This window comes from Sorghum bicolor, chromosome 4 (assembly GCF_000003195.3).
Source record: "Sorghum bicolor cultivar BTx623 chromosome 4, Sorghum_bicolor_NCBIv3, whole genome shotgun sequence".
NCBI classification, from domain to species: domain Eukaryota; kingdom Viridiplantae; phylum Streptophyta; class Magnoliopsida; order Poales; family Poaceae; genus Sorghum; species Sorghum bicolor.
In genome coordinates, this window is record NC_012873.2 from 56,384,756 (window position 1) to 56,410,131 (window position 25,376).

The 25,376-nt window shown below is 45.8% G+C and overlaps 3 protein-coding genes across 3 annotated transcripts; 2 read left to right on the plus strand and 1 right to left on the minus strand.

Moving 5' to 3' along the window:
* LOC8072459 (nucleotide-sugar uncharacterized transporter 3) lies at positions 4,892 to 10,123 on the plus strand. Its single transcript, XM_002452397.2, has 10 exons — positions 4,892 to 5,358; positions 6,860 to 6,936; positions 7,482 to 7,640; positions 7,752 to 7,885; positions 8,241 to 8,371; positions 8,454 to 8,498; positions 8,597 to 8,694; positions 9,485 to 9,592; positions 9,685 to 9,741; positions 9,827 to 10,123. The coding sequence occupies exons 1-10, from the start codon at positions 5,193 to 5,195 to the stop codon at positions 9,899 to 9,901; spliced, it is 1,050 nt and encodes a 349-aa protein (XP_002452442.1). The 5' UTR covers positions 4,892 to 5,192; the 3' UTR covers positions 9,902 to 10,123.
* On the minus strand, positions 10,461 to 14,516 carry LOC8072460 (actin-binding protein). The gene is made up of 2 exons (XM_002454127.2): positions 14,126 to 14,516; positions 10,461 to 10,983 (listed from the first exon to the last, which is right to left on the minus strand). Exons 1-2 carry the CDS (start codon positions 14,312 to 14,314, stop codon positions 10,765 to 10,767), a joined length of 408 nt encoding a protein of 135 aa, XP_002454172.1. The 5' UTR covers positions 14,315 to 14,516; the 3' UTR covers positions 10,461 to 10,764.
* LOC8059683 (AP2-like ethylene-responsive transcription factor PLT1) lies at positions 19,024 to 23,856 on the plus strand. The gene is made up of 9 exons (XM_002452398.2): positions 19,024 to 19,482; positions 19,651 to 20,284; positions 20,986 to 21,068; positions 21,227 to 21,235; positions 21,344 to 21,432; positions 21,557 to 21,630; positions 21,717 to 21,767; positions 21,950 to 22,026; positions 22,570 to 23,856. Exons 1-9 carry the CDS (start codon positions 19,242 to 19,244, stop codon positions 23,391 to 23,393), a joined length of 2,082 nt encoding a protein of 693 aa, XP_002452443.1. The 5' UTR covers positions 19,024 to 19,241; the 3' UTR covers positions 23,394 to 23,856.

A 25,376-nucleotide genomic window follows, 5' to 3' on the forward strand; every position in this document is an offset into this window, starting at 1 on the left:
TTTTGAAATTTAGCGTAAACAAGGCTGAACACAGCTCGTAGCAGAGAAAGTACTCCAACTCGTATTTTTGGGCCTCAGAATCCTCCAAATCTTGGGGCGTAGTATAGTGGTATCCGTGAGCAGTGACGGAGTACTTTCCCTGCGGTGCGTAGAGTACGAGTACACACACCTCTGCGTCCTCCTCGCCTGCTGCCTTGTCGTCTGACAAGCGGCACGGGCGCACGGCGCGTCTCACTCCCATCGATGACGCCATCATGGGTGGAAATCCCGCGACGGGGCATTGATTGAGAAACCGCAGGCGTACGGGAGCGCTACGTGCATGTCACCTCGCATCCTCCATGCATGCGGCACTGACGGGCCTGGCGCTCGCACCAGCGATCCCGCGTTCAGGATCCCCAGGCGAACGTGTTGTCACATCGCCCGGCAGGGGCCGCAGGCCTACTACGCCTAGCACCGTAGCCCGTGCCCTCGCCCGGGGCCGAGATCGCCTCCTCCGTGTACTGTACCGCGGGGGGGCTGCACGTACGAGCACGACGCGGGGACAAGGGGCCCAGCGTGGAGTACGTGCGCGTGTAGGTCTACGAGCGGCGCACACCGCGAGGTTGCCGGCTCGGCAGACGCCGGGCGGTGGCGTGCCCCCCGCTGCGCGCATGCTGGCCTTTCCGGCGCCAAATCGGACGACGGGTGGCAGGGTGGCGCAGATGCACAGCGCCATGCCCATGCGGCATCTCCCGCCGCAGCTGCAGCGGCCACCGGCCACCGGCCTACGTTTCCTACCAGCTCGAGCTACGTGTTGACCGTTCGGCCCGTCGCCTGGCCATAATTCAGCCCAAACGTCCAGGGCCTGTTTGGTTTTGGTTGTCTGGTGCGACAGTAACTAGGGCCTTGTTTAGTTCACGCCAAAAATAAAAAAATTAAGATTTTCCGTAATATCGAATCTTACGTCACATGCTTAAGCACTAAATATAGATAAAAATAAAAACTAATTATACAGTTTGTCTGTAAATCACGAGATAAATCTTTTGACTTTAATTAGTCTATAATTGGACAATATTTTTGCCACAAACAAACGAAAGTGCTACAGTAGCGAAATCAAAAAAATGTTCACATCTAAACAAGGGCCTTGTTTAGTTGCAAATTTTTTTAAAAAATAACACTGTAGCATTTTAGTTTGTTTGTGGTAAATATTGTCCAATCAGAGACTAACTAGGGTCAAAAGATTCGTCTCGCGATTTACACACAAACTGTATAATTAGTTTTTGTTTTCGTCTATATTTAATGTTTCATGCATGTGTCACAAGATTCGATGTGACAGAAAATCTTGAAAACTTTTTAGATTTTGGTGGGAACTAAACAAGGCCAAGGCCTAGATCATCGATTGGAATGCCTGGCGGCAGTAACTATAATTGTACAGGCTGAATTAGCTTAATTTTGACTAAACAAGATTAACTATAAATATTTATAATAAATCCAATAATATGTATTTTATTTTATATTATAAATGCTAGTGTTTTTTATATAACATTAGTCAAACTTTAAATCATTTAACTTCTCAAAAAACATAATAATAATTGCATTGTTTTGGACAGAAAAAGTTACATTCCTTGTTTAGTTGTATTTTTTTTACAAAATAAACACAGTAGCATTTTTGTTTGTATTTGACAAATATTGTCCAATCATGAACTAACTAGGCTTAAAAGATTCATCTCGTAAATTATAGTCAAACCGTACTATATTTAATGCTCTATGCATGTGTCATAAAAATTGATGTGACGGAGAATCTTAACAAAGCCTAGGTCTCGTGTATCCGTCCAGATGCCGTTTGTGTTCTCCATCTCTAATGATTAGCTCTAAGCTAGTATTAGATGCCAAAAACTTTGAACCTTGTGTCCATGGTTATTACTGTCGGCATGTGTTACCTATTGGTTGTGATAACCGCTTCCCAAAAAATGTAAATCGAACCCAAAATGTTTTGTTTAGGGATTACCCACCAGCCAGCCACACACGGTCCCGCAACGCAAGCCACATATGATTCAAATATGGAACCTATGGTCTCACTCTCACGTCCACTAAGGCCCTATTTAGATTGAAGATGAAAAATTTTTGGGTGTCACATCGGTTATGTCGGAAGGACGTCAGGAGGGGTTTTAGAAACTAATAAAAAAACAAATTACATAGCTTGTCAGAAAACTGCAAGACAAATCTATTAAGCATAATTAATCTATCATTAGCACTAGCACATGTGGGTTACTGTAGCACTTAAGGCTAATCATAGACTAACTAGGCTTAAAAGATTTGTCTTGTGATTTTGAACTTAACTGTGTAATTAGTTTATTTTTTTATCTACATTTAATGTTCCATGCATGTGTCCAAAGATTCGATGAGATGGATGAAAATTTTTTGGATGGGGAACTAAACAGGGCCTAACAGCTCCTGTAGGTAAGATTACTCACACAAGGATTGATATATATAGTGAACTCAATTGAGTACTCATTTCATGCCTATGTACAATACATGTTAGGGGGTATTTTAGGGGGTGTTTGGCACTGCTCCACGAACTCTGCTCCACAAACTCTACTATGGAGCAGCTCCATAAAAAACTGGAGTTCGTGGAGTACCTCTTTAGGTGCTCTCACAACTCCACCCTTTTTCTTGAACCGAGTGCGTGGAGCTGAAACCGTTTGGCTAAAAAACGTGGAGCGGAGCTGGAAAAACGTAGAGCAGAGCAGTCTCAAACACCCCCTTATAGAGGATGTCGCCTTCATTATCCCTAAAACAGGCCTTGTTTAGTTCCCCAAAAATTTTACAAAATTTTTCAGATTCTCCTTCATATCGAATGTTTAGACGTATGCATGTAGTATTAAATATAGATGAAAATAAAAACTAATTGTGCAATTTGGTCGGAATTGACGAGACGAATCTTTTAAGCCTAGTTAGTCCATAATTGGACAATATTTGTCAAATACAAACGAAAGTGCTACTATTCATATTTTGCAAAAAAAATTTGAAAGTAAACAAGGCCAAAGTCTAAATATAACCATGAGTTAATCACTTACAACGCTCTTATCTTCAGGGCAAACTAGTTGTTACATCTTCGATTCAATATTTTACATGTCGTGAGCGATTTTCTGTAAGGAGGCTTTCAGCCATGAGACTTTGCATCTTGTGAAAAAGTCATATCGTCCTTGCTCACTTTGACTTTCAGACGGCTTCATTTTAGTTTGACAACAAAGTGAACTAGGCAACTTTGTTTCTTGCTCTTTTTTTTGTCTTTGTATTTGAGCAAAGTGGTTTTTCTATCTTCCTTCCTCCCTTTGCTTCTTGAAACGAAGATATCTCTAAAAGCAAGTATTAACAAAGAAACAATTAGTTCTAATCGAAGCACTAGAGACTTGCGTTTGTCTAAGGTCAAATCCCCAATAACTCCACTCTAAAGTCACTTGTGATTAAAAGGACAAATATATTTTCTTCATATTCACTTTACCAGATTTTTAAGTAGATATTTAAGACTCTAAATGAATTTAAATGATGCAAGAACTTCACTTAGAAACTTAGGATTTTCAATGAAAAAGTCGTTAGCTACAAAGTTGTAGATCTTCTAGCTTTTTTTGATCCAAGGTTGTTTGCAAATTTGATTTTGAAAATGACAAAACTTCAAATAGAATTTTGGGACCATAAATGATGTCTAATGAACAAGTCATTGACTAGAGAGTTGTTTTCGGTTGTTTTTCCCATCTAATATACACTTATGTCTAGATACATAGTAAAACATATGAATTTAAAAAAGCTAAAACGACTTACAATTGGGAACGAAACAAATAAATAGCTTTATGAGTTTTAAAATATCTCTAAAAAATAACATCCTATAGAAACATGACACACTAACTCCTAATGCAGAGCTGATCACGGGTGCATGAAACAATAGCTACCAAATCCAGGAAATATATATAGAAAATTATATATAGAAATTTTTTATTTTGGGGCGAAGACAATATCATTTTAAGCAACAAATAAATTTCTTGTATGGCCGCATTAAAGCTCGATATTGCTTGAAGATTTTGGAGTGCTTATTTTAAGCAACAAATAATTCTTGTGCGGAAAAAAATAAATCTCAATATTGCTTCAAGATTAGAGTGCTCGTTTCAAGCGCTTCAAGATTTTGCTTCCAATCTTACTAAAGTTCTGTGTGGCAAAAGTAAATCTAATATCCAAATAAATTCCTTGAGCGGCGAAAACGAAACCTTGGTTTTGCTTGAATATAGTGTTTATTTTTAAGCGCTTGCAGATAATCCGGGAGGTGGGATGCGCCTCTATACCTAGCGTTAAGAAACAACGGCGGGCATTGCCGTATCTGTGATCTCAATATGCAATTATGTAAAGGTGGAAAAAAAAATAGCACATGGTATCTCCAAATACTTCCCAAATGAGTGACGCGAAGAATAATATCGCCTCCTCGATCCGTCGTTGGTCTGGGCAGATCGGACGTACTATGCCATCTGATGAACGACACCGAGCGCCACCGTATCCCGGCTGGTGGATCGCTGGATCTCATCCCCTCGCCGAGGATTTGCTTCTTTAATCAGGGCCTGGCTCGTGAGTGCCCGGTGGTGACATCGCACACTTACCCGGCTCGACTGTACTGTCCCCTATCCGGCTATCCCAGTCGCCCAGTGGCCGAGTTCGATCGCTGTGACCCCGACGCGATCGCGATGTGACCAACGGCCCAACGAGTCGCGAGTCGCAACGTGACGCGCGAGGCAGGCCAGGCCAGGCACCGAGCGGCAACCGGCAACCCAACTTGCCAAAGTGCACCCGCCCGTTCGCTTCCAATAAAAGGCGGCTGCCGCCCCGCTGGCCAAGCCTGGCAGGCGCGGGCGCGGCCGGGCAGAAGCTTCCGCATCCGCAGTCCCCAGTCCCGCACCCGGGGTCGCTGACCGGCGACCGCATCGCCGAGCCAGTCAGTCGCCGAGGCGACAGACAGACAGCGCACCCCCGCAGGAGCACCCGTTACCAGCTGCACAAAACGGCCAGTTTTTATTCCGCTGCCGTCGCGTGCTGCATCCATCGGGGGCCCGGGACAGAAATATCCTCCTGCTGCTCCTCGGCCTCGGCGTGCTCGCGGAGTCGCGGGCGGGCGGAGCAGGAGGGGCGAGGAGGCGGATCGGGGAGCGGAGATCCCGGCGGCCGGAGGGATGGCGAAGGGCGGCGGGGAGAGGGGCGCGCTGCTGCCGGTCTCGGCGGACGACGACGGGAAGGGCAACGGCGGAGGGGGAGGCGGCGACGATGCCGTGCTGTTCAAGGGCTCCGCCATGACCCGCCGCGGCGCCGCCGCCGCGCTCTCCTACATGGCATGCTCCGGTACGCGCTACGCCCGATCCGCTCCCTCCCTCCCTCCCGTGCGGGCAGCTTGGTTGCTTGCGACCGCAGCGTGGACTGCTCGTAGTTCGGGTAATCGGGTGGGCTGTTTCGTTGGTTGCGTTCAGGGGATTTGGGGACGGGCGAACACCTGCATCACGTGTTTCACTTGATGCTTGTGCTGGTCGTCACGTTTTTTTCTGTTGAATTCAGCTACGTGATTTTGGAGTTCGTGCAGGACGGTTGACTCGTGCTTTGGTCTTTCGGCTTTTGCCAACACGGCCGAGCTTTTGGGGAGAGAAACCGTTTTCGTAGCTCTGTTGCCTATGCGGTTATACATACGCAAAGTGCAAAGTACATATACTTCATACATGTTTATGAAATTCTATATGAAAGTAGGAACTGCTATTTCATACAGATAACTGAATTTGCCATCATGACGAATCTGTGACATACTGTGTCCTAGTGTTAGCTGAATTTTGGTCGTAACAAATGGGGCTACTGTGCTGACTTATCTCCCTTTTCAGTTTGGAGTGGGCCTATGCTTATTGCTCGGGCACACTTGTAGGAGAACATGACCAGAGAGCCCTGTTGAAATAGAATTTAGAAAGCAATACTATACCGTTTGGTGCTGATGATAGGATGTAAATTGCTTCAGTCCCTGTTTGGATGATGGTTCAATTGGATAAGAATAATCGTTTAATAGAACATATATATCATTGTCCTCATCTAACTATCTATCTAGCTAGCTAGCCTTTTGAACTGAAACCTGCCCACTTGTCATTAGTTGCGTGACAAAATTGGAACAAACGAAGGTGGTCTCACTTGAGGAAAAACACAAGCGGAAAATCAGCAAAACCATTTTGACTTTAGTTAGTGTGTGTGATGGGGGGGATTTTAGGTTAAGTGATGAATGAGGTTTGAATTGCACAATAAACTCATATTCCATTTATATGTACTTACTGGAGGTTGGAGAACTGTGAATGGGTTACTGTAGTTGGACTTACTAATGATATCCCCTTTTGCATTCATGACTAAAATTGCACTGGAACTCACTTGTGTTCTTCTGATAATACCTGTTGAAGGAGTTCTGCTCAATGCATGGTTTTCAGTTTTACTTGAACTGTTTCACCTTAATTTTGGTTTATCTCCATTGTTTTTTTAAAATATTTAGATACATCGTGTGTTTGCATCAAAAAAATATCTTGATCATTGTTTTGTTTGTTCTGTATTCTCCTTAACATGTGCAGTGTACCAATGCAATATTTATTAGTTATGTTGTCATGTGCCTCAAATTATCTTACACACTTTTAACCTGCTACAAGTTTATACCCATACATTCTTTTGAGTTACTTGATGATTCACTCTGTGATGCCATCTTTTTTAGCTCTAGAAGGATGGTAACCAAATAGCCAATGTCCACAGGGATATGATGTGTTATTGTTTTGTTTTCCATTTTCAGAACCCATTTGTTGTACTAATTTTGGGATTTTTCAATATGCAGTATTGCTAGTGATGTTTAACAAAGCAGCTCTGTCTTCGTATAATTTCCCTTGTGCAAATGTCATCACGCTCCTTCAGGTACTGGATGTGTTCTGGGAAAATCTGTGGTGTGCATGCTTCATGCACTTTTCTGGATGGAGAACGTGAAAGTTTCATGCCTGTGTTCCATTGAATTCTTAGCGAACATTTTCTTTCAAGTTTTCAGTGCTGTATGGGTCTATGTGATTAGTCTAGTCCAGGGTTCAGTTTCCACTGGTAACTGGTTTTCCCATTGTATACCAGGAGAACAAATCCTGGGGTGTACATTTTTTTAATCAATTTTTTTATTGAAAATATTTAATTTTGTCCCATGGTATCGTTCCAAATATCACCAAATACTGCCTTTAATCTTATTTCAAGAATGTTCCAAGTCTTGCTTGAAGTGCTGGAGATATTACGCTTTTAATCATCCTTGGGAAATAGTGGATCCCAAATCTTTTGGTAGCTGTTGATGGAACGTAGCTTTGTAAAATCCTCCTTTGCCTTTGGATGTCTGTTGTCTAAATTTCTAGTTTACATTACATTTGTATTCTATCATCTGTGTATTTCTCCTTTCTTTGTTAACACTTAACAAACATGTGCAGATGGTGTGCTCAACGTGCCTTCTTTATGTTCTGAGACGGTTAAAGATCATCTCCTTCACAAATAGTGATCCATCAGTGCCTTCTGATTCACTATTCTTTGTGCCGTTTAGGTTACTGTTGCGCACCACACCTCTTTCCTTGGCTTATTTACTCTACATGGTATGCTGACTCCCTTACATATAAGATTCATGTGTTTAATAATTAGGCACATGCATTTCTGTTCAGGTTGAATTCTGACTGGTGTTTACTGTTCTTTTTTTTTTAAAAAAGCTGGCCTCGATGGAATCAGTCCGTGGAGTTAACGTTCCTATGTATACAACTCTACGGCGCACAACAGTCGTGTTTACAATGACAATGGAATATTTCCTGGCAAAGCAGAAGCACACCCCACCTATAATAGGCAGGTAAATATATGGATATTTGTTCTGTTCGCTGTATCTCATTATTACGAATACACGGTTTGTTCTAAGAATGAATAGTGTGCGGTAGTTAGCTAGTGTAAGTTCCATTTCGTTTAATTCATTGATGCCCTAGGCAGTCTCAAATATAAGTATTTGTACATGTTATCCATTTTGTATAAGCCTTTGATTATATGATTATATTTGTTTCATCCAGCAGTAGTAGGTTTCTGTGCCTACTGCTGTACCTGTACCCTTTTTCTTTGCATATAGCATTTGTTGTGCTGAACATTTTCAGGACTAGGTAGTGTTCTGAATCTATAATTTTCCACTATCTGGTTGTTAACCAAGGTTTTATCAGTGTGGCTTTGATTGTATTCGGAGCATTCGTTGCTGGAGCTCGAGACTTGTCATTTGATGCTCGTGGGTATGCTATTGTCTTTGTGGCCAACATTACGACAGCTGTTTATCTTGCTACTATCAACCGTATAGGTAAAGCAGTTACCTTTTCCAACATATAATGTTCTTTCATCTTACAAAATCTTTCTGATCAGATATTCTTTTACCCCCCTAGGAAAATCTAGTGGCCTCAATAGCTTTGGCCTGATGTGGTGCAATGGTATTATTTCGATTGCCCTTTTCTTCTCGAACACTATTTTGATTGCTCTTAACTTCAGATCAAACTTCTTATGTCTTAATACCCTGTCTGGATTTCAGGACTTGTCTGTGGACCTTCAGTACTGTTCTTGACATATATTCAGGGTGACCTAAGGAGGACCGTGGAATTTCCGTACCTTTACTCCCCTGGGTTCATGGTAACACTGGATTCATGCTTAAGTTAATTTGTACATTGCCGACCCTCCTTTTGTCAGTTTTAGTAGGCATTTAAAGACTGTTTGTGGATGCACGTCATGAAATTCAAAAACCATGAGTCATGTTATTTATCTTCATCGGTCTGCTTGTACTGTTAATTAGCCAGTTAGCCCTTGGACTCATGGTGCAGCTGGAAGTTTAGTTTGCAAGACATTGTTCTGTTTGTGTACTGTCAATTAGCCAGTTAGTAGCCCTTGGACTCATGCTGCGGCTAGAAGTTTTGTTTCACTATCTTTGGGATCCGGCCATTCAAGTCCAGAAATTAGCTTGGATTGCATATGTTACTGAAGCACGTGAGTACTACCTTGGGTGTAGTCACACAGTCTCACTCACTCTCAACCAAGTCAATTTTTGCTGGTGCTGATAATTTTGATAATACCACCCTCTAGTCCTTTAATATCATTTATCATGTTCTAATTTACCAAAAGTTATCCATAATAACATAGTAAGGGACTGTTTCAGCCACTATTATGATAACTTATTATAGTGCCTCCAGTTTGGAACCTCAAAATTCTTTCATTCAGTCCAATTACTAGTGTATAGTATAGCTGCTGAGATGATCTTGAGTTCACTTTACATGCTAATTTGTTTATTTTTCATACTAATTTAACACTCAAAACAGGTAGACAACAAAGTAGTGAGTAATGTCATGTCAAGTTGTATTCCATTACATCATGTAATGTCAATAATGTGGAGTTATGAATGTCACCAATAACAAAATTTCGCTTGTAGGTTGTGCTGTTATTTTCGTGCATCTTAGCATTTCTACTGAACTACACTATCTTCTGGAACACAATCCTGAATTCTGCACTCACACAATCGATGTGTGGGAACTTGAAGGTACGGCTACCATCCAATTATTCCACTCAATCCAATAGGCCAACATGCAAAGCATTCTTGAGTAGTGATATTCATGTTCGATGTTTCTGCAGGATTTCTTCACCGTTGGAATTGGTTGGGTTCTATTTGGTGGGCTTCCTTTTGATCTTGTAAGTTTCGGGGTCTTGTTTCTTATGGGCCACTTATCTTTGTATAATCTCCCAGTGAATACTGAACCCAAGTTTTCGTATGCAGCTTAATGTTATCGGACAGGGATTAGGCTTTTTGGGCTCTGGATTGTATGCCTACTGCAAGATCAAAGGAAAGTAGATGCTGATGTCTAGTGGGAACAACTGGGAGTAGACGTTGGGTGTGACTTGGTGTTTGATTCAGGGGCCAGTGTGCTTAACAAAAGTAGCGTTATTTATGCTGTTTGCTCCTACATATGGGAGAGAAATTTTGTAGGTTTCTTGTATTATTAAACTTCAGCCCTCATGAACACTACAAAACTGACAAGGAAATAGAGTATACCGGATTTTTACTGTTACTTTATGATCGTTTCTCTTTTAAACTCGAATAGACGTGCAAAATACAATGAATAACTTATGTAGAAGGCACAGAGAAACTTGAATAACCTAGCAGAATGCAATGAAGAACCTTGTGTAAAAGGCACATGATACAGAACGATCTGATCAAAAATCGATTACTCTACATCCAGTCTTCAGGCTCTCAAATGTGAAAATGCACCGGTCCAAAATTGATTACTGTAGTTCCAGGCTTCAGGCATTAAATGTGAAGCATGTACCGTCCAATACTGAAATGTTTATTCAGGCGTAGTTCAGAGGCACAAAATGGTGCATCACTCATTTTTATGCACACCCGACACAAATAAACGATGCAACCAAACAACTTCAAGAACCATATCAAATACTTGCAATGTACACGCTACTTAAGATAGAAAAAGTGAGAGTACATGTCATCACAGATATCGCACGTAATCTGCAATCCGTGAAACAAAACTTTCATAGCTTTAGAAAAGCTCAAACGAGGTCATAACAAACTTATGCATCTAGAGCCTATATAAGCCGGCAGAACAAACAGTTCAAATAGAACTGAGATCTCTTGCGTGCTCCAAAGATGTAGCACATTTTTTACCACTGTCTATATCTACCACAGTTCAAGCCATTCAAAAGTTACTCGGTTGGCTTGTCCGGGTCATCTTCCTCAGGTTCTTCCTTGTCTGGATCATCCTCTTGTGGCTCCTCCTGAGGTTGTGGTTGTTCTTCCTCTTCCTCCTCTTCATCATCATCCAGAGGATCATCAGCTGGTAATGGATGCGGTAATGGTGTCTTCATTGGGCTGAACTTAGGGAAGATATCAGGTCTCCTCCCAGGCTTTGGTCTCTCCCATTCCTAGCAACATTCAAACAACAGTAGAAATCAATGTTGATGTCAACATATAGAAGCGAAAAGAAATGTATAGAATATCATATCTATATCGCTATAGTCATGTTTTAACATTATTTTGCTAGGCTGGACAGATCGTCCACACCAATTGCTAGAATAATCATTGGAAAAAGTTGCAATTGCAATAGAGATGCAATCACTACTTTGGTTATACAAAGAAATATATTATTACCAAGAAAGGCTAGGATCAGTATGTACATTCATATATCACATGTAATACATACAGTCATGAATCCATTTACATAGTCTGGCCTTAAGAAAATTAAGGCAGTGAGTTCACCAAAAACAGCTCATGACTGCTCGTCACAACATTCTATCACTTTGATGATTCAAAATGGGGGTGGTTCGATTCGATCCACCGGTTCGGCGAACCGGCCCAAACAAGCGGCTCCAATGGGCTCCTACTTTGATCCATGAAGGCGCGTTGGATCAGTGGATCAGAACAGCTCGAACCTTAGGGTTGAGTGGTTCGACCCGCCCCTGCTAATCGTTCGTGCGGCGGCGAGCCGGCACCCATGCTTCCCGTTCGTACGCCGCTGGCGGCTGAACAACGTCCGCTGCCCGCACCTGTCCTCGACGTCCTGCTCCCGTCCGTGACTTCTGCTACTCCCGCTCGTCCTGCTCGCCGGCGCCATCTGCACAAGCAGCCAAGAAGAAGGCCGCCGTGGACACGGGCACAGGATGACCAGTGCCATCCGCTGCTCTTCTTCCTCCTCCTCCCAAGGTACCATCCCCCACCTTCCCCTCTTTCTCAGACCCTAGCACTGGTGTTTAGTTCTTGGGCGATTATGTCGTCACACACTAGCTTCACTGGCATCTGACGGATTCGGCTTCTTGATCTGCAATTAGAAGTCCTATTTTGGTCTCTGCGTTGGATGACCTCTTGAATTAATAGATTTGCTTTTGTGCTTCAATGATATTTCGTACTACTGCATGTCGTCCCTCACTGAATAAAAGTTTTTCCTTTCGAGGAAGTGTTCCTGTTGTCACTTTGGAATGGTGAAGTAACTTGGGTATGAGCATGAAGCCATTCGGTTGGAAATCCGATGTGTCATGTGTAACGATATCAAAAATAGTCTAATCAGTGCAGATAGAAATGTTCAGATTAGCTTTCAGCAGTTCACGGGAAAGGCAATCTCAATGCTCATACAGGAAAATGGGATTTGTGTGAACTCCACATCAGAAAGCACTTCCAGGTCGTTCAGTCAGTGTGCAGATTCTTTCTAGTTTGCTAATCTTTTTGTCTCATATGAAGTGCTTAAATGATTGAGTACTACTGCATTGTAAAATTTATATTACTAGCAGTTAATGGCTTAGGTTTAAGATGCAATTGTCAAGCTGACCTCCACAAGAATTGTTATGAATAAAAGTTGCACCTTTCACATACATCAGGTGCTCTTTTTGGCTTTCTGTCACGTTCTGTTTTCACTATCTTGCTATCTTTATATTAGAATGGCTACAGAGTGATTTCTTTTTTAATCAAAACAAACATCTGAAAACTAATCATGTGTGAAAATTCAGTGTAAATAGGCAACATACAAACTACTGGAGATCAATTCGAATCACCTAACTTTTTTATAAGTTGCAATAGCTAGAGACAGGCAGCTAATAGCTTTTTATAACCAGGGTGGTTGAATTTATCACTGGCCATGTTTCTGTTGCAGAGGATGTGGAAAAGGAAGCAGAAGATGTAGGAAGTAGGGGTAGCTGTTCTTTTTTTTAATAGTTTCCTGTTAGAGTTAACTGAAAGAAGCTACAAGATTCAGGGAGAGGTGATATATGTGTTTTATTTTTATTTATGCAGTATATCAGATGGAACCTTTTAATATTTCTTATTCCTCTGTTTAGATGATGCATTGAGAAACCTGTATGTATGTTTGAAATCTTCACTTGGTTTATATGTTTGATGTCTGAATGTTAGTATTCTATTTTCTTTGACTATGCCATCTGAATATTGGTAATAGTTATGCTTCAGTTTGAACTATAGTGTTTAGTCACTAAGAAGCAACGTGAAGAGGTCTTGTGATCTAAAGATATCTGATGTTAAATATATTATACATACATCATGGTCTAAAAATTATAGCCATGCGTACACAATTTGTTCAAGGTACTGTAGGGAGGCAACTGGAATCATAGCTATCTGTGCGGACAAATATGTGGAAACATTTGACCCAGGCCTAGCTAGCTACAAATCGTAGCTGGTCACCCTCAGGATGGATCGACCCACATGATCCATTGGAGCAAACGGGTCAAAGTAGTAATACTTGTTTGGATAGACCGGTGCTCCTAGAATAATTATTTGGTTCTGTGGGTCGCATCCGGTTCGCTCCATGGAGCAACCACCCCCATGTTGATTGATGATGGAAGACTCTCACAAAGAAAAGAATATATAAAGCTACACATTCGGAAGGCACACACTGCTGAAGGAGATTTAGGGATTATTTGTAGACTATAGTCAGTATTTAGAAGCCAATATAAATTTGAAGCTCCAAATATCTATCAGCACAGCAAGATACTAGCTGCAAAACAATCCCAGAAAGTCTATGACAATAAAAGTTTATGTTTGGACAGATACTTTTACATTCATAATAATAAATCAGTAAGGTTAAAAATTTATCATTTTTGCAGGGGTATCTTCACCAGAGATATATGAAATGGCAAAACTTAAAAAATAGATGAAGGCCGAATCCACATCTGAAAGCTAAAGCATAAGGAAACTGTCCACACCACAACTTAGGGCTTGTTTGGATCTAAGGGCTAATTGCTAGGTAGCTAAAAATTAGCTGAAATTAGCTCTGCATCCAAAATGGAGGGCTAATAGGTGGGCTAATTTTTTAGACAAGTTTTCAACTAGTTGTTAGACAGCTAGCTAGCCAACACTAGCTAATTTGAGCTAATTTTTAGCCCAACTAGTAACTAACCATGTGTATCAAACAGGCCCTTGCGTATTTTCTACCGCTTTTGTCTACCCCAATCTCTAAACCGGTTCTTGGTGAGCAACTGACCCAAAAATTAAGCCTCCAATCCCACCAGGTCAAGCAGCTAAAATCAAATGAAGTGAAGGTAAGTTGAAGAGCAAGAGACTTACGATGGGGAAATCCAGGGGCGACCGCTTGGTAATCTTCTCCTCATCGGGGGCCGCGCAGACCACGAGCGCGTCCCACCTGCGCCGCCTACCGGCGGGAACCGGCGCACGCGCGAGGGCGGAGACGCCAAGGGCGCCGGGCACAGCCGCCACCGGCGGGGCGGCGGCCGGAGCCGAGAGGCACCACGCCATCGGGGGCGAAGCTCAAGAGCACTCGATTCGCTTGTGCTGCTGGCTGGCTGGAGGAGTCGGCCTGGAATTTGGGTTCTGTCTCCGCGGGTCTTGGTGGAGTAGCGGCAGCTTGTCGTCAACCACCGGCGGCGGCGGCTTGTCTCTAGAGAGTGGAGACCGCCTTCGGGGCGATAAGAGTCGGCAACACTTGCAAGCAGTCACGTACGCGCTGCGTGTCCGGACGGCGTATACACGCGGCGCTTATTCTGGCCCACAGCGAGATGGACCCAGCCCAGCAAATGAATTAGGCCCATATCTTTTGGCCATTTCCGCGGGCCTGAGTGAACCAGCAAGTAATTCGGCCCAAGTTGTATCCGTCGAAGAGACTCGTGGGCCGTGGCGAACGGCCAATCCGCCATGCCATGCCAACCATAATGTGCGCGTGTGCAGTGCAGGTGCAGCCGTGCCCGTGCACACATGACGCGGACGCGACCAAGACCCGCCATGCCTCCCGGGGGAAGAAATCACCAGGGCAGGGCCGCATGGCGGCTGCCACCTGCAGCCCATGCACGGGCGGCGACGGCAGGAGCCAGTCCGGTCTCGCCGCGCCTGACACGCGTTTGCCCAGCGATTAAGTTTAATCGCCGAATCCGAGCGCTCTGACGCGCGCATTTTCAACCAAAAATCTAGCTAACCACTCATGTACTCCTATGTCGTATATCAGTCAGTAGATTATTCGCCGGCAGAGTGCCCAGCGGAGCCGAGCCGAGCCGAGCAATAATGATTAAACTAACCTTTGCTTGCCACTGACCAAATAGCCCGAACGTGCAACGTGTACATGCAGCAGCATCTAGCGAAGAAACGCGAGTGTGTACGTGCACACGCACGGACGTTTTGTTTCCAAGTGCCGAACACACACGGAGTCTACGGACGGGACGGGGCGAGCTGCACCTGTATGCGCCTAGCTAGCTAGCAGCAGATTGTTGAAAACTGGTGGCAGCAGCAGCCGCTCAGCAAGACATGGTAGCAGAGGTGGTGGTCGTCCTTTTACCTTTTTGTCTCACCCCCCGCCTGGACGGAGCGCCCCGTATTTTTGACCGGCGATCGCAGCTGGGCCCTTTGTTTAACCCGTACGTAGTACATGCACACGGCGTAACCGAGGGGGTTAAACGTGGAGCCAGAGAGATTAACCCCGGCCCGCCCGTTGAACGGCATGTGTGTTTCACTTTTTCACCGCGCGACACCGCCCCCCTTTTGATCAGTACTACTAGTCATCAGTTGGCAGAGGCAGGCAGGCCTGCTTGGCTAGCGCCGCCCGCCCCGCCCGGACACACCGGCCGGCCGGCTCCGTGTGGGCTTTGACGGTCAAAGCTAGCTTGGGCAGGAAGCACGGGAACCGAGCGCAGGACCGGTCCGGACGCCAATATTCTATCCCAGGATCAATACGCCGCTCGTGGCCGCCTGTACGTACTGATTGATGCGCTACCAAGCTAGCTACCCCCCCTGCGCCCTCGCACTCGCCCTCGCCCCTGCCATGCATGCGAGAGGAGAAGGTGGTGGTGGTGGCTGGCGCGCGCGCGGCCGAGGAGGATCCCATGCATATGCATAGCATAGTGCAGCTGTGCCTGTGCATGGGGAAGCTACACGGCGCCTCACGTGCACCGTGGAAAACACCAACGGCTGCCTCTGCCTGTGTGGATGCACTGGCACTGGCCCCGCGCGCGGCGCGCAGAGAAGAGCTAGCTGAAGAGCGAGGACCGACATTTTCGGACGGGGGCAGGGGCGCCAGGAGCCAGGGCATGCATGCGCGAGGCGCGGTAGCACGCAGGACAAGTTGTTCTGCATGCATGTGTGGTGGAGCGCGATATATATATTTACAATATATGTGATCTCACTGGTGAGATCGATATATATGTGGAAGCATGTTTGGCGCAGGTGTTGCGTGTAGATGTAGACACTACTACGACGTCCTCGTGGTCATGGGGGTTCTCGCGCGCGGCCGGGAAAAGAGAGTATGTGCTAGTTGATCGATCTGTATGCATGTTTTAACATGGAGGACGACGAAGGCAAATTTCATGCAAAATGCGTACTCTGGCACAAATTTATATATGGCCGTACGTATCTCGATGATGCATGGCTGGATTATGCGATCTTAATAGATTATTACAAACAGGTAGCTAGTATGTATGTACACTGATGTATCATGATGCCACTACATGCATGTACACATGTGGTCGCGTTTGTTTCACCCTAACTCAATGGCTTTGTTATGGATGTGCAGCAGTACGGAGTTCACCCGGCCTAGCTTATTAGCTATCTACCAGTACCAGCCTACTAAGCCTCCACTGTACTAACCGAGTATCCTATAGTAGCCGACCTGCTACCTAATCGACTTGTACATGCATGCATATTTCTTCTCCGTGTGTGTAATCTATCCCTGTCTGGTCCGGCCTGGAAATACTGCACATGGACGGCCCGTGAGAGATCTGCAGGATCGGAGAGGACGGTCCCTGCTGGGCATTAGGCATGTTCGCAGAGACGTTTAGGGCACTCCTCCGGTGCGTGCAGCAGCACTGTTGCGGTACGATCCTCCTCCTCCTCCCCTAGTGTGCCCGGAAGACAAGGGTGTGTGTCCTCGTAGAGGGCACAGCTTGCAACCCCAGCGCCTCTACTTTATTCGGAGTCACCGTGACCTTTCTTTAGGGTTAACCTTTCTCGCTCTTTGGGGCTGGATGGGCGCTTCTCGATACGGAGAGAGAGAGAGAGAGGGAGGTTAGTAGGGGGACTCCCGACTGATGCGGGGAAGACCGTGGGTCTGGATCATTTGATTATGGTACCAAGGAATGATCAAGAAAAGATAACTGTAGAACGCTTTAGAATATATATCTGTGACCAGAGAGTGAGATTCACACTAGTTATACTGACACTTGCATGCAGTTTCATTGAGTCTTGCATTTTCAGAATATAGCAAGTAGCTTGCTGCTGGGTGATTTGACGGGTCTACACTGGCGCAATTCATCAAAAAGCTAAAAACTAATAAACCACCAAAGCTTTGAGTCTTTATCTATCACTGCGCTCAGCTGTTTATTTCTCTTAGAACAACTCTGGAACTGGACGAAGACAGTGAACTCACAACTCACAAGTAGTGACGATAAAGTGATCGATCTTACTTCTCAAAAAAAAAAAAGTGATCGATCGAGAACATTCATCAGCTACACTGGCATTGGTTGGATTCATCAGGCACGCCCGCCCGCTGCAGAAACCAGAAACTGATCTTCGAACGGTTCCATTCGGTCAGTCGTCCACCAAGCAGGTCATACTACTACCAGTAGTCCAATCCAGCGATTCACCTCGAAAGCATCAGCACCCCGCCGAATATTTTAGAGCGGGCAAGCCTAGGCTGCCGCCGCTGCCCGCGTAGCCTTGTGCCCTATTGTAGTGGCGCGGGGTTGGAACTCGGAGGCGCACGCGCGGGCCGGCGGACGGCCGCGCGCGGCTCGCGTCGCCACGACATGTCAGAGATCATATCGATCGGCTACTATACTACTAGCTTCCGGGCTTCCACAGGTGTGCGTGCGCGCGCGGGGGCTGGTTCTGGTTTGACCGCGCCGCGGCGAGCGCGAGCATTTCCCTTTTCTTTTTTACGGGAATCTTTCGCTGGATTCGCCGTCGTTGGACGGGACGAACCGTCCGCACAGTCCCTGCCGGTCGCGCGCCCGAGTGCATGCATATGCATGGCACGCCGCACACGTCGGCGCACCGTGCACGACGGTTGTTGGCGCGTGCACACACCTTATCGGCGCGCGGATGCTTCGTCTTCTTTTTCTTTCTTCCGATTGATTGAGATCCAAGGAAATGCATGCGCGGGCCGGGCGCGTTTTTAAACTGGGCTGATCGGCTGATCGTCCCGCGCGCTGATCTTGATCCTGTTCCGATCGAGTCATCAGCTTTCTTTTCAGACTGTATATGTAGCGGCGAATGAGATGGATAAATATGTATGGACCATGCATTAATTAATTACTTAATGGTTTAGCTGTATAGTACTAGATGTGCAGTGTGTGAACAGCTCCCTTGGAACGAATGCATATGAACAATGCATGCAGTTCGATCAAGATTCAAGAGCCACGCGCAGGTTAACCTTTCAGTTTGTACGTAGCACCAGAACCTATTAATTGCCTGTTTTTTTGGGGGTTATTCTAATGTTTTGGTGAACCTTAAATTTTTGTATAGAGTTTCGTCCTAATGAAATACAGGTACAGCCCCGTTCGTGAAAAAATAAAAATAAAATCTTTGTAGAGGATGATGTGCTGATTGATCACAAACGTGGAACTTTCCTCCCTGAAAATGAAAAGAAAAAAACTTATGGCCCACATTATACTAATTAAAAATAGGACTTAATTATATATGCTTGAGAATAATTAAACCAATCGCGTAGCTATAATATATATGCAACTTTTACATTTTGAAGCTTGCCTTTGGTCAGTAGCTAGAAAAGCAAATTGTACTCAAAATAAACTCCATGTGCTCGAAAATTTTCATTAATCATACAATTTTCTACATTTGAGTGTACTAACATTTTTTTGGTTAAAAAAACATATTTGACAAGATCTTACGCCCTTTTTCCTCGAACTGTTTATCCTTAACTAAGAAGCATTAAACGGGACTACTCTGTTCTTAACTTCTCTTATAAATACAGACCTTGTACAACACTTTCACCTCCTCTCAGGTGGCGCGCGGTGGCCAGGATATTTTTTCTGGCCCCTTCCTGCCCCTCTTTCACATTGACCCAAGATGTGGTGTGCTATCCCTGGAAAGCTATACCTCCTTCCTCCTATCAGCTTCTCCCTACATCTCCTCTCGTCGTCACCAATGCTATCACCGCTCTGATCATCACAAGCAAAAACACACCCTCACTGTTCTATCACACCGCCCCTCTCCCTTGGATTAGATGGCTTCGACGAACAACCACTGGCTGGGTTTCTCGCTCTCGGGCCAGGATAACCCGCAGCCTAATCATCAGGACAGCTCGCCTGCCGCCGCCGGCATCGACATCTCCGGCGCCAGCGACTTCTATGGCTTGCCCACGCAGCAGGGCTCCGACGGGAATCTCGGCGTGCCGGGCCTGCGGGACGATCACGCTTCTTATGGCATCATGGAGGCCTTCAACAGGGTTCCTCAAGAAACCCAAGGTGAGGACGGAGCGGCGGAGGCCGCAACTAATAACAGTCTGTTTCGCCTGATCGATCATCGATGATCTTGTTGCTAGTTTTTGTATCGTATGGTGCACACGTACTATTCCATGATTTCTTTTTCTCGGTTTTGTTCTTCATATTTGATGTGGGTGTTCCTGCTCTCAGATTGGAACATGAGGGGATTGGACTACAACGGCGGTGGCTCGGAACTCTCGATGCTTGTGGGGTCCAGCGGCGGCGGCGGGGGCGGCGGCAAGAGGGCCGTGGAAGACAGCGAGCCCAAGCTCGAAGATTTCCTCGGCGGCAACTCGTTCGTCTCCGAGCATGATCAGTCCGGCGGTTACCTGTTCTCTGGAGTCCCGATGGCCAGCAGCACCAACAGCAACAGCGGGAGCAACACCATGGAGCTCTCCATGATCAAGACCTGGCTCCGGAACAACCAGGTGCCCCAGCCGCAGCCGCCAGCAGCTCCGCATCAGGCGCCGCAGACTGAGGAGATGAGCACCGACGCCAACGCCAGCGCCAGCAGCTTTGGCTGCTCGGATTCGATGGGGAGGAACGGCACGGTGGCGGCTGCTGGGAGCTCCCAGAGCCTGGCGCTCTCGATGAGCACGGGCTCGCACCTGCCGATGGTTGTGGCCGGCGGCGGCGCCAGCGGAGCGGCCTCGGAGAGCACGTCATCGGAGAACAAGCGAGCGAGCGGCGCCATGGATTCGCCCGGCAGCGCGGTAGAAGCCGTCCCGAGGAAGTCCATCGACACGTTCGGGCAAAGGACCTCTATATATCGAGGTGTAACAAGGTTAGAACATTGATTAGTTTGTGTCTTCGATACATTTTGTTATATTGTTCTGGATTCGTTCGTTTCAAATTGGTCTAGTACTCTAGCTAGAGAGTTATTTATTTAATTTAGAGGTAACTATCATCAGAGAACATAGCATTAGCATGACCTTGTTCTAGTACTACTCTAGCAAAATACCATGGCCTTGTTGAGCGATCAGTCCATCGAGAACATAAACTATCATCAGAGATCTATGCTAATGCAACCTTTGGAAACAGCGAGGCCATGCTATTTTTCTTTAAATTTTCTCTAGTAGTTCATATGATACTAATTCTAAATTAAAGTAAACCATTTTTGTTTACTAAGAAGTGGATGCAATATATACTGATGTATTTTTCATATGTGCTGTGATGATAGCAACATATGCCACTGATCACATGGGCGATTGAGAACTGAGTATATATGCATGTACAATTCATGGCTAGTTGTGGAATGGTTAACATTTGAAATCGTACTTCTTGAGTCCATTGTTACCGTTGCTTTTGTTCTATTTGCCAATGAATATCGAAAGCTATATATATGCAAGCGTATTTTTGCTTAGTTTTTAGATATTTAGCATGTATATAGACGTGTTAATTGAGGGTGGTAATGCTATATATGCATAATTTTGAGTTTTCTTGTTTACCTATCGATTATATATGCTATTGCTTTGGTATGTGTAGACATAGATGGACAGGGCGATATGAGGCTCATCTATGGGATAATAGTTGTAGAAGAGAAGGGCAGAGTCGCAAGGGTAGGCAAGGTAATGAAATATGTGTCCATAATAACCACTTTTATCCTCATAGAGAAAACATATTTAGTATGTACAGCTTGAACTACTGATAAAGCATTGTCTCTTTTGTTTCCGTCAACACTCTGGCTTCACGCATTGCCTACCGGAATGACACCAACAATATGCAGTTTACCTTGGTATGCATTCACCTTTGCTCTCCTGCCCTTGCATTTTCATTGTGTCGATCTTCCCATTTTAACAATCATTTTGCCTTGTCATTGTATATATGCACCGTATACACTTAGGTGGCTATGACAAGGAAGACAAGGCAGCAAGGGCTTATGATTTGGCAGCTCTCAAGTATTGGGGCACTACTACAACAACAAATTTCCCTGTAGGCAAAGTTCTATATGGTTTTTCTCTGAATGCGCTTATAACAAAAGCATTTTGATTTTTTTAAGTATTATATTACTCTTTGTTCTTGAATTAATTATTTTGCCAAAATTTTATTGTTGCAGATAAGCAACTATGAAAAGGAGCTAGAGGAAATGAAACATATGACTAGGCAGGAGTATATTGCATACCTAAGAAGGTAGTATTTTGATGCTTGTATCATATTCTCAATGTTTCACTTCCGTAGATGATTTGGCTAACAGTAATATGATCCTATACATTCAGAAATAGCAGTGGATTTTCTCGTGGCGCATCAAAATATCGTGGAGTAACTAGGTAATCAAACTTTTCACACAAGTATATGATTTGCGTTCATACAATCAAAATTGTCAATGTTTTTATTTCACATTATCATTAGATGCCTGCTGTGTGAAAAGCATAATTACAAGAGATTTATGAAACTTGTTTTCATTTTCTTTTTTGTTTATTATTGAAATAAAATGTTGTTTATCGAGCAGACATCATCAGCATGGGAGATGGCAAGCAAGGATAGGGAGAGTTGCAGGAAACAAGGATCTCTACTTGGGCACATTCAGTAAGCTAGCTGCCTTCTTTTCTTGTTTATTTGTTTGTTTCGAGAACTCAGTGAAGCTCTAGCACCTATTAAGTGAGTAATGCGACTCATCAAAACCAAATTGCTCGGTTAATGGAGATCCTTAAGCTAGTTAATGACTACTCATAGTGTTATATATGTCCCCAAGATCTAAGTCATCTCGCTCTGTACTTGTTTAGTCAAATTTCTTGAAATCTTCGTCTCGTAGAACTGAAGATTAGATATTCTATATGTTGCCCTATGGGTGCATAAAATAGTGATCACAGCATTAACTATGTCCCAAATGTACCTTTCCAAGTTTTTGTCTCAAAGTTGTCTGAGAAAACCGGGGCATGGGGTCAAAGGGTCGCGCAGAAAACCCTAGTGCTTTGAATCACACAGTTCGCACCCTGCATGCAGCATGCATGCATGCAATATGCAAAATATAGCTAGTAGCTACTACGATCGACCTAACCTGCATTGGGAAACAACCCTAATCATGCACCCTACTACAGCTAATCGTCGTGCACATTCCCTCGTACGTAGGCACCGAGGAGGAGGCGGCGGAGGCCTACGACATCGCCGCGATCAAGTTCCGCGGTCTGAACGCCGTCACCAACTTCGACATGAGCCGCTACGACGTCAAGAGCATCCTCGAGAGCAGCACGCTGCCTGTCGGCGGCGCGGCCAGGCGCCTCAAGGATGCCGTGGACCACGTGGAGGCCGGCGCCACCATCTGGCGCGCCGACATGGACGGCGGCGTGATCTCCCAGCTCGCCGAAGCCGGGATGGGCGGCTACGCCTCGTACGGGCACCACGCCTGGCCGACCATCGCGTTCCAGCAGCCGTCGCCGCTCTCCGTCCACTACCCGTACGGGCAGCCGCCGTCCCGCGGGTGGTGCAAGCCCGAGCAGGACGCGGCCGTCGCCGCCGCCGCGCACAGCCTGCAGGACCTCCAGCAGCTGCACCTCGGCAGCGCGGCACACAACTTCTTCCAGGCGTCGTCGAGCTCGGCAGTCTACAACAGCGGCGGCGGCGGCGCTAGCGGCGGGTACCACCAGGGCCTCGGTGGCGGCAGCAGCTCCTTCCTCATGCCGTCGAGCACTGTCGTGGCGGGGGCCGACCAGGGGCACAGCAGCAGCACGGCCAACCAGGGGAGCACGTGCAGCTACGGGGACGATCACCAGGAAGGGAAGCTCATCGGGTACGACGCCATGGTGGCGGCGACCGCAGCCGGCGGGGACCCGTACGCCGCGGCGAGGAGCGGGTACCAGTTCTCGTCGCAGGGCTCGGGATCCACGGTGAGCATCGCGAGGGCGAACGGGTACTCTAACAACTGGAGCTCTCCTTTCAACGGCGGCATGGGGTGACGGTCCGGCCGGTCGACGAAGAGGGCAGAAGCTAGTGGCTAGTGATAGGGGATTAGCTAGCTAGAAGATCCAAGTCTAGGTTAGAGTTTATTTGCGGGCATCGTTGTCGTACGTGTTTCGACGTACTCAGGTTCTGGGTTCTGCAGAATTAACCCGTGCATGCACGTAAGGCGTGCTGCCTTTCTGGAAGCTGGTAATGGCAGGTCAGGGTAAGTAAAGTTAGCGTTGTAAGTTTTCCTGACGTGCTGTTAGTTTTGGGTAGTTTCAGAAGGTCCAGTCAATTTCTTCGGAAGACTCAATCATCATCGTGCACTCGTGCTATGAGAATAATTAACTTTGTCATATTTCATTGTTTTTCTAATCACAGTTATACTTTTGGTTAGCCTTTCTAGATTTTTTTAAGGGAGCCTAGGCAACGACAACGGATCTAGTGCAAACTCATCTCCCGTATAAACTTTGTAAACTCTAATCTGGACCGCAGGATGTTGATCCAAGGGGGCGCATGAGAAAGGTGAAAAGAGGGATCTGTAAAAGTGTGATTAAGAGCAGGCGGTTAAGTGCAAAATTACCCAATCTCTCCACGCCCCTTGGATTAACATCCTGTAGTCCAAATTAGAGTTTGCATAGTTTGCACGCTTCTAAAAAACAGTTACTTTTGGTTCTTCTGGTCATACTACTATGTTCATCTATAGATATATCAACTCAGTACTGTTGCACTGCTAATTATCTAGCATGTGCTTTTTCTCTCAAATATACAAAAATTTATGCATCTTTATATTAAGACTAAAAAAACAGATGGTTACAATGACGCGCACGCACTACATAACCAAGTTTAGGCGATTCCGTATCGCTCCACACTAGTATAAAAAAATCTTTTGTGAGGCGTTCTAGAAAAGACTATGGAGGCGGGCAGGATTTCCAACCAACTCAGTTAATACCTCAGATTAACTGAGTTGGACATTTTTTTATTAACCGAGGCGGTTACCGCCTCGGTTAATCGATTTACGGAGGCGGGCAACCTAAAATGTCTGCCACAGTTAATATGGATTAACCAAGGTGGTTGTTATAACATAAACGCCTCGGTCAATATATTAACCGAGACGGGTATACTATAAGGCCCGCCTCAGATAATACTGGCTCATCCATAAGCCAAACAACCCATCTCAGCCCGATAGTATGCTTAGTGTATATATACTGCCATTTAGGGTTTCATTCCATTTAGTCTCCTCAACCACTTAGCCTCCTCATCTTCTTCACCCGACGTCGCCGCCTCCTCCCTCTCCTTCTCCTCCCCCAACCGCGGGGACCCCTCCTTCCTCTCCTCCTCCCACGCCAGCGCCCCTCCTCCCTCTCCCACATGGCGGCGCCCCTCCTCATTCTCCCACCATGGCGGCACCCCTCCTCCCTCCTCCCATGTTGAGCGCCCCTCTCCCTCTATGGTGGCGCCCCTCCTCTGTCTCCCACCATGGCAGCACCCCTCCTCCCTCTCCCACTATGGCGGCAACCCTCCTTCCTCCCACCATGGCGCCTCCATGGAGGTCGGATCCGGGGGCGTGGTGGACGGATCCGATATGATGGCGTGGTGGCCAGATCTGGCTCCCTGCGACGTCGCTCCTCTACCCTCCTCCCTCCTCTCCTTACGGTGCAGATCCAGCAAAAAGGTGCCCTACGGCGTGGATCTGGTGGGTTCGGACCCAACGGCCGCAGATCTGGCCTCCTCCCCTCCCTCCATGGCTCCATCGGCAGGTGGTGGAGAGGTACAATGGGGAGTAGCGGCAGCGATAGTGACAGCTCATTGATGGGCTTGGTGGGCCCGTGGATGGGCTTAGCAAGCCTGTCCACAGGTTTTTCCTTTTTTTATTTTTTATTTGATTTACCGAGGCGGGCATCAAACCGCTTCAGAAAATACTCCATTTACCGTGACCTTATGTCTGAGGTGGTTGCGATGCTCGCCTCGGTAAATCCATTTTGCCCCCCACGGAT